The 8,731-nt window shown below is 56.0% G+C and overlaps 1 protein-coding gene across 1 annotated transcript; it reads right to left on the bottom strand.

The window, feature by feature from the left end:
- Positions 1-319: 319 nt before the first annotated feature.
- Positions 320-2,466, bottom strand: Foxd3 (forkhead box D3). The gene has a single exon (XM_048349927.1). It carries the CDS (start codon positions 2,414-2,416, stop codon positions 995-997), a length of 1,422 nt encoding a protein of 473 aa, XP_048205884.1. The 5' UTR covers positions 2,417-2,466; the 3' UTR covers positions 320-994.
- Positions 2,467-8,731: the final 6,265 nt, after the last annotated feature.

The following is an 8,731-nucleotide window of genomic DNA, read 5'->3' as shown; positions in this document are numbered from 1 at the left end:
TGTTGTTTAGAATAGACTTGGTAATGACTTTTAAAAAACTTTTTCAAAGTGCCTAGTCATTTAGATTTAATGGGATGATATAATCTGGATCTTCACCTGCACCCTGATTTTACTTGAAAACAAAAGGAAAAATGTTAATATGATCCAACCTAGATATATATGTTCTCCAATTAAAATGTACTTATATTCAAATTAATTTTGTGCAAAGTTGAAAAAGTCATTACTTGAAACTCTTGATTTTTTTAAATTAAATAAAATGCAAATTCCATTTTAAAATCTTGCCATTTACTTCAGATACCCTAAATAAAACAGTAGGCTGAACATTTTAAAAATTTATTTACAAATTTGTGTACAACACGATGGAATAACATTTAGAATACCATATATTCATTCATATATAAACAGACCTTTATAATAGTATGACACTTCGCTCTTTTGAAAAAAATTTGTTTTTGTATTTAAAATCTCCCAACGTCTCTATACATTCTTTTCTCAGATAAAACTGCGGAGAGTGAACCTTCCAAAAAAATGAAAGTTCAGACCTCTAAATCTACTGAATTTGTTTTTTTTCCTTAAAAAAATAAAAACCCCAAAAGGAAAGTCAATAATTTTTATACAAATATGTACAAAGAATTTTTCTTCTACCCTCCCCCCACCCCCTTCACGGCAAGTGATAGCAAGCGCCGTCGGGGTGGGTTTTTTTTTGTTTTTGTTTTTTTTTTTTTGAAATTCGGTTGTGGGTTTTACCTGAACGGAAAGCTATTCCCGGGCCAGGCGCGCGTTGAGTTGGCTGGGCCAGCGTGGTGTAAGCGAGGGGATGGAGGTCACGGAAGGTCGGTGTTGGGTGGGGTGGGGAGGGGGGAGTGAGGGATTCGCAGAGTCCAGGATTGGGCAGGGTCACCGGGACCCGGGCGGAGCGCTCAGGGTGTAGAGGTTCAGCCGCAGCCCGGGGCCGCCCGCCGGCCTGGCGTCCCAGCCGCGGGCCGGCGCGCCCCTATTGCGCGGGCCACTTGGCTTGCGCGGCGGCGGCGGCGGCGGCGGCAGCGGAGGCGGCGGGCTGCAGGAACTGTCCCGAAAGCGGCACGCTCAGGATGGGCGCGATGGTGGCCGTCGTCCGGCTCAGCGACAGTGGCTGGTGCGTGGCCATGAGGGCTGCGGATTGCACCGTCCCGGGCGGCCGCAGGAAGGACTGCGCCGTGCCGCTCCCGCCGCTCCCGGCTCCCCCGGTGCCGCCGGTGCCCCCAGCGCTCCCGGCCGAACCCCCGGACGCCGCGGGGCCCCCGCCGATGATATTCTCGATGCTGAACGACGGCCGAGCGCTGGGTTCCGACTTGATGAGCGACGTGGTGCCCGCGGTGCCCGCGGCGGCCGCGGCGGCGCCCAGGCTGTTGAGCTGGAGCTGCAGGCCGGGGCCGAGCTGCGAGCCGAAGGCGGCGGCTTTGCGGCCCAGCTCCCCCGAGGGCAGCAGGGGCACGGCGGGCGGCAGGACGGGCGCCACCGGCGGCAGCGCGTACGGGTACTGGAGCGCCGCGGCCGCGGCTGCAGCGGCGGCGGCCGCCGGGTGCGAGTAGGCACCGGCCGCGGCCGCGGGGTGCAGGCCGTAGGGGCGGCCGTAGGGTCCCGCGGCGCCGGCCGCTGCCGCCAGGCTGTAGGCGCCGAAGCTCTGCATCATGAGCGCCGTCTGCTCGCGCAGGTGCTCCTGCTGGTGGCGCTTGAAGCGCTTCCGGCGCCGCAGGAAGCTGCCGTTGTCGAACATGTCCTCGGACTGCGGGTCCAGGGTCCAGTAGTTGCCTTTGCCCGGGTTGCCCGGCTCGCGGGGGATCTTGACGAAGCAGTCATTGAGCGAGAGGTTGTGGCGGATGCTGTTCTGCCAGGCGGGGAACTTCTCCCGGTAGTAGGGGAAGCGGTTGCTGATGAACTCGCAGATGCCGCTCAGGGTCAGTTTCTTCTGCGGGCTCTGCAGGATGGCCATGGTGATGAGCGCGATGTATGAGTAGGGCGGCTTCACCAGGCTGTTCTTGGGCTTGCTGGGGGTCAGGCCGCCCGCCGCACCGCTGCCGGCGCCCGGCCCGCCGCCGCTCCCGGCGCCCTCCTCCCCGCCCTTACAGCCGTCCGCCTCCGGCGTTCCCGCCTCGCTCCCCGGGCCGCTCCCGGCGCCCGCAGCCTCCTTGGGCAATGCCAGGGCTGGCTGGTGGGGCGGCTGAGGCTGCCCGTGATGGGGCGCCGCCGGCGGCCCCTCGTCCGCCTCGTCCAGGCGCAGCTCAGGCGGCCCCGCGGGGCTATCGCAGCCCGCGTCGCTGTCCTTCTCCTCCAGCCCGTCGTCGCCCTCGCCCACCACATCGATGTCCACGTCCTCGGCCGTCAGCACCGTCTGGCCGGACATGTCGCTGGCGCTGCCGCCGCCGGACAGGGTCATCCCTCCTCCGGTTTGGTGGCGGCGGCGAGGAGGGAGCAGACGGAGGGCGATGGGGGCTGTAAGGGGCTGCCGCGGAGCTCAGGTGAAATGGGGCGCCTCTCCACCCCCCCCAAAGAAAACAACAACACCGGGGGCAGGGAAGAGGGGAGGGGGCGCAGGTGGCACGGGGCCCGCCCCGCTCGGCTCACACGCGGAGGCCCGACATCGCGCGGCACGGGCGCCGCCGTCCGCCCCCACCGCCGCGCTCCGCCAACTCCTGCGGTCCCCGGTGCGCCTTCCTGGGGTGCTAGCGAGCGCTCGAGGCCCGGGAGGGTTCTCCGCGCCGCGCCCCCTCACTTCGCCTGCCTTCTTCGGCCTCGGGCCGGGGCGTGGGGCACAGGAGCGGTCCAGAAGAGTGCGGGCCGCCGGGCGCCAGGCAGCTCGGGAGGGCGCAGGCTGGGGCAGCCGCGGGGGAGCGGGAAGGGGGGGGGGGTGTCAGGGACGCCGAAGCCCCGGTAGTCGAAAGTCCCGTTTTAAGGACTGGCCTGATAGATTACTTTCTACTTAAAGATCCAGCGGGAGGCGGGGCCACGTGACCACGCGTGACGTCAGGCCCGCGGCGGAGCTGGCCAAACTCAAGTTGGTTTCAGGGAATTGTCAACAAAGGGACCAGAGACGCGCAACTCCGCAGCGCACCGCGAGCCAGCATCCCGAGGGCCCCGAGGGCGCTTCAGCCCATCCGGAGACCCCTTGGCTAGACTGGAGCCCGGCGCGGGGTCCAGGGAGGGTGTGTGTGTGTGTGTGTGTGTGTGTGTGTGTGTGTGTGTGTGTGTGTGTGTGTGTGTGTGTGTGTGTGTGTGTGTGTGTGTGTCGTGGGCCTTAGAGCGTCCGCGGGACCCGGCGGCTCCTGCTGCCCGGCCTTCTCTGCCCACCTTGCTAAAATTCCTTTGACTCAGACTGGCAATGTAAAACAAGGTTGCCCACTCATTTTTAAGGAAGGAAAAACTTGTGAGTCGCTTTGGGGTTTTGGTTTGGTTGTCTTACCTCTTAAAGAGTAAGAATAGCGCGCTCCCTTTTGCTAGACTTCAGTGTCCAGTCCCCCCCCCCCCGCCCCCCAAATCTCCGGCCTCAGTGCTCTTGGGGGCTGGGAAGGGAGACACCTGCTGAGGTGTCTCTACCTTCTCCCACACCTAACGACTCAAGTCTTACCTTCGCGTTCCTGGCTTGGCGCAGGCATTATATGTATATAATTTTTTTTCTCTTTCACAACAGTATCAGCTGGGGTTCCCGAAGGTCAGAAAATAGCTATCGATTAATCTATTAGAATAGTTGCCCAGAGAAATAAAAACGACACGTAAAATGACCGGGAACCTATAAATAAAGAAAGCCCGAACTAGCCACACGAGTTGTTAAACGACTTAGCATATGAAAAAGTCGGAACGGAGGAGCTGGGGAAGGAAGCGGTATTGGCTGCGGCCTGGGTAAGTGGGGAGGGGTGGGGACGACGGGCCCACAGGTGAGACACCTCTCCCAGGTCCGGAGAGCTGACAAAGTATGGGGAGCTGGCGGCCGGCACGGTCTCCAGGGATCTGCAGTGGTCTCGGACAGATGGGCGGATTGGATCTCTTTTTGCTGCTAACTAACGTGGATTCTCTTTTAAAGCTAGACAAACCGTCCAAGATTTAACTGCCTGGGAATGCAGCGACAGAGCAGGTGGAGGAAGACGCCAAGATGTGGCCAGTGCACGAGGAATTTCTGTGGCCAGGAGTCAGTGATGGTAGGAAAGACGGTGGCGATTCCGACGGGAATGGGGGGTGGGGACTGCAGACGGCCCTGGGTGCGTGGCGTTATCGAGGTGCTTGGACCTCACACCTCCGAATAGAATCAGTGCCTCTGTTCAGGTAAATTGCGACGCGCCTTTCTGCCCGCATTTAGGTCGCTTCTTTGCAAAGCGCAAGAGCCTGCCAGGGTGGCGGGCTTTTGGAATCCTCGACTAGCCGGCCCGTTGCTGAAGGCCTGGGCGGGGAGGGCGGCCTCACTCAAGTTGGGGCGCGCTGGGAGGAGGTCAGAGAGGAAAGAAGTACTAAAATATTTACTAAAGAAGTATTGAAATATTTACATATTGGAAAATGTGTTTAATTCCGGGCGGACACTGGCGCTCCTGATACTCTTAGTCTTTCTATCCATTTACGCTCTTTGCTTTAACGCCAAATAAATATTAAAATAAAATTTACGTCTGTAAACTTGCTTCATTACAGGCATCGCGGCGCACAGATTGACTTTTACCCACTAGACAATTCCCCTAGATGTAACATTAGCTCTTGGATCCCGAATTCGCCGCGTTTTCCTGTTTGGCTTGTGGGGACGGGTTGGGTGGGGGTGGTGAGTCCATTTCTAAGACACCTGGCACCTCTGCTGCGTTTTTTATTTCCAAGCGATCCTGGGGTGATGGTTAACTCTAAAACGCATCTCTGAGTTGATTTCTGCAGCTGCCATTGCTTTGTGACCTGCAGTCTCTTGAACCGTAGTTTGTGCGGTCTAGACAGCCTCCGGCGAAACGGACCAGAGCTTGGAGCGGGCTGCCCTTCATCCCAGGCTACAGAGGTCGCAGTTGCAATTGCAGGAGCAACTCAGAGAAAAGAAAAAGAAGATGAAAGTTGCCAAATTAGGAGCTCTTTTTGGCTAACTCGCGCTGACCAGAGAGGCAGACGCAGGGTGCAGAGCGGGGCCCCACTTCGGCCTTGGTGACTGGGCCTCAGCGGCGTGCGCGCGTTTGTGTCTGCGTGCGTGCGCACCACCGATCAGCAGCTCCGGGGATGTCCTAACCAGTCATTTTGAAATCTCCAAATGAACCTAATTTCGATCTCACCTCCAGCCAGATTTGGCTCTCGGGACTCCCTCCACGCCACTAGTGGTTGACTCTCACCCGCCCTCTTCCGAGGCTGAGTTGAGTCGTCCATTCCCGTGTGTCTCCTTGTAACCTCCCTGGGGAAGGGGGTGGTGAACAACTCCCAGCTGCCAGTTCCATTTGTTGCGCTTTTTTCTTTCTCCACAATAAAAGTCAAATTAATTGATTCATACCATTAATTACGGCGCGTAGCGTGAAAAGCAACGCTTCCCCTTGGTTAGAGATCTATTGTGCTAATCTCTTGTTCAATCAGTGTTACCATCTGATGCTGGGTCCGGCCCTTACAGAAACTTTTCGACTCGATTAACTAAATGATGAGACGTGCAGGACCCTCTGGCTCCAGCCCGGACAGCCCGTGCCAACACCGGCCTAATCGCTTAATATCGATTAACAGCCGAGGCCGAGGATTTTTCCGCCACTGTTCTCAGCTAGGGGACCGGCTGCGGGTGTGTTTCCTCCTTCCCAACAGACTTTTGTGATTAGGACACGATGGTACAAGTCAGAAAGAGTCCCGTAGCCTTCGCCACGGGAGGGCATGGATGGCCTAGAGGGGGTCCGACCCAGACCCCTCGCTCGCTTTGGTCCCTAGCAGCTAGATTCTGAGATAGTTTGCTGCGAGCTTGAAGTTTGAAGCCCCCCAATCTACAAATCATTAGTGACCTCCAAACTTTAGCATACAGACGGAGAAACAAGGTAGTCCAAAAAGGAAGTGAGACACATGGGGGGGGGGGCGATGGAGGGAACGGAAATAGGTAAACCTTCTCTGAGTCTCCAAGGGTTATTGGGAGAGGGCTGGGAGAAGAGAACACATGTACACAATTATGAGTGGGAGTAATGACTTGGGTCACAGCAAGCAAACCTCTCCGGAGGAGACTTCAGAGGAAGATGGTAGCCAGTGCTCTCACCTGTTCAACTATTAGAAAGGATTTAGCAAACGACAGTGGAATGGCAACTCCTGTTTGTCCTGATGCTGACAGAGGAAGGAGTACCCCGCTGTGGAAGCCACTGGGACAAATTCAGGGAAAAGGGGACCTAGGCTGTCACAACTAGAGGCCAGAGGAATGGTGTCAGGATCGATAGGAAGGAAATTGAGACATCTCTTGGGGAGGGGAGATTTAGTATGTGCTTCTTGGCGAGTGGGGGTGGGTGTGGATGGAACAATTTATGACAGAGAAAGGGAAAATTAATTACAGCTCAATTTGAGTTCTTAAACGGACAACACTGGGGGGAGGGGAATGGTCAGAACGTACAAGAGTTGGAATGGTCCACTTAAACCTGACCAGGCCCAAAGGACCGCCAATGTGCTCTTTATCTTCGGTTAAGTCAGAGACTCATACCAACGGCTTGACTAAATCATTGATGTTTTCTGAGATAGAATCATTTTTTCTTTAGCAGATTCAATTTTCTTACCACCGGGGTTAGGTGGGACCAGGTTGTGAGGGGTGAGGGGCATGCTCCCATCCAGGGTAGCTACCTGCTTCCCAGCAGAGAAAACAAAATAAATGTGGAGCCATTTGAAAGACAGCTCCCCTTTCCTCCTCATAATCACCCCGGAACAGAAGTCTGCACGGTGGTGACAATCTTCATAGATTGTCTGTCTGGATGGCTGCCACAAAGGAAGGTGGGAAGGACAGAAATACCTGGAGCCCCATCCCATTCCCATTATTTACACTTCCCCCAGTGGCTGAGATTTTTCAATGCGCTTTCTCACCACTGCCCCTTGTACACCTCTCTAGATCTCCTTTGGCAGGAGAAAAAGGAGGGGGAGCTAATTTAATGTTCATGTTTGGATTTGCATCTCAAAACTTCATTTATTTTCAGTGTCTCCCTCTAAGATAGAATCCATGCCAAGGTGTGCTTGTAAATGGTGAGACCACAAGCAAAGAAAGAGAGAGAGAGAGAGAGAAAGAGAGAGAGAATGGTTTCGAATTTATTTATATTGGAAATGTATAAACATCCATTCTGTAAAAGGCAACACGTTTAATTAACGATGAGAGAGCAGTTAGGGGCAGAAAGCTAGTAAAATTGTGTGATAAATTTATGGCATTGTTAGCGTGCTTTTAATTATGGCTATTATGTTAATTATTTCACATTAGCATGGAGTTATCAGCAGCATGTCAGATTTAATCAAAACGAGCCTTTCTCTCGAAAATTGTTCTTTTCATCCGCGAGGAACAGGGTCCTGGGCAGTATCAGGGCTTAAAAATGACTTGGCATTGAATGCTCCAGGCTTCCCGACACTGTTTGGTGCGAGGCGGTGGGGGCACGGCTGTCCGCTGGGTCCCTCCAGGCTATCGGCAGCTCCTGGAGGAGCTGAGGGCTGGGTTTTTAGGAATTCACCATTTTCACCCCCTTCGGAGGCGACACTTCATCACGCGGGATCATTCTGTCAAACAATATGATGCTGCTCATTTTTATCTGTCCCGCTTTACAAAATCCCCATTCAGCGGGGCCGAGGCGCAACAAAAGCCTGGGAGCCGCGCAGCGGCTGCGGGCGGCCCCGGCTTCCACCGGGTGGAATCAAGAAAGGCGAGAGAGGCTCAGGGACGCGGGCGGCGGACAAGTGCCCCTCGCCGCCCAAGCCAACTGGACCATCCTGGGCCCGAGCGCCCAGGTGTGCAGGGCCCCGGTGTGGCCTGAACAGCTTGAGCCTCTCTCGCTTCCAGGATGTGCACCGGCCCTGCTCCTCCCGGCGGGTGCCCGGGGGAAACGCCCTTCCCTTTCCGCGGGAGACTCGCCCACTCAGGCCACATCGATTGCTTAATCACCGCGGATCGATTTATTGGGTGCAAATAAATAGCCCGTTTGCGAACGTTTCAATTGTTGGCTTGATGGTTGGGGCGCACTCTGGAAAGGGCTAGTGGCAGGGGCACAGAGGCAAAGCCAATCCGCCCGGAGCCTCGAATGCGCCCGCTGCAGGGTCCCCTGCCACGTGGATCACGGGTGACCTCCGAGGCCCACGAGGGTCCGCTTCTTTTCCTCTCCCCCTTAGCTCCCTCTGGTGACGGGGTGCGCAGGACTTCAGCGCTCCTCCGCGTCCTTACATACAGGCAAGTGGGCCCTGTTTTCGAGGTCTTTCGGAAAGCCCCTCAGCCCAGAAGCCAGTCCCAGGGATTTTCCTGGAGAAGGGCCTTCTAGGTTGTGGATAGTTGGCCTGTCCAGTGAATGGTCTTTGGGCCCAGCCTGAAGATACATGGCCTCCTGTTTTGATGAGGAGCGACCTTTCAGCACAAGACCCCTCAGGCCTCCGCCCTTCCCGGGACAGGGCTGTGGACCCGCCAGCTGTTGCCTTATTTTTAGCGCCATTCCATTCGCGCGGTTATATTTAACTCGATCCACTCCTCCGAGGACGTAGCTCGCACATCGAATTCTCCGCATCGCAGCCTGGTCCCGCCCGCCTAGCTTCTGGGGCAATTCATCTAGGGGCA

The sequence above is a fragment of the Perognathus longimembris genome, chromosome 7 (assembly GCF_023159225.1).
Source record: "Perognathus longimembris pacificus isolate PPM17 chromosome 7, ASM2315922v1, whole genome shotgun sequence".
NCBI classification, from domain to species: Eukaryota; Metazoa; Chordata; class Mammalia; order Rodentia; family Heteromyidae; genus Perognathus; species Perognathus longimembris.
This window is presented reverse-complemented; position numbering and strand designations above follow the sequence as displayed.

Bases quoted from the DNA above. Each gene is read 5' to 3' on its own strand.
- Foxd3 (XM_048349927.1), bottom strand. From the start codon at position 2,416: ATGACCCTGTCCGGCGGCGGCAGCGCCAGCGACATGTCCGGCCAGACG.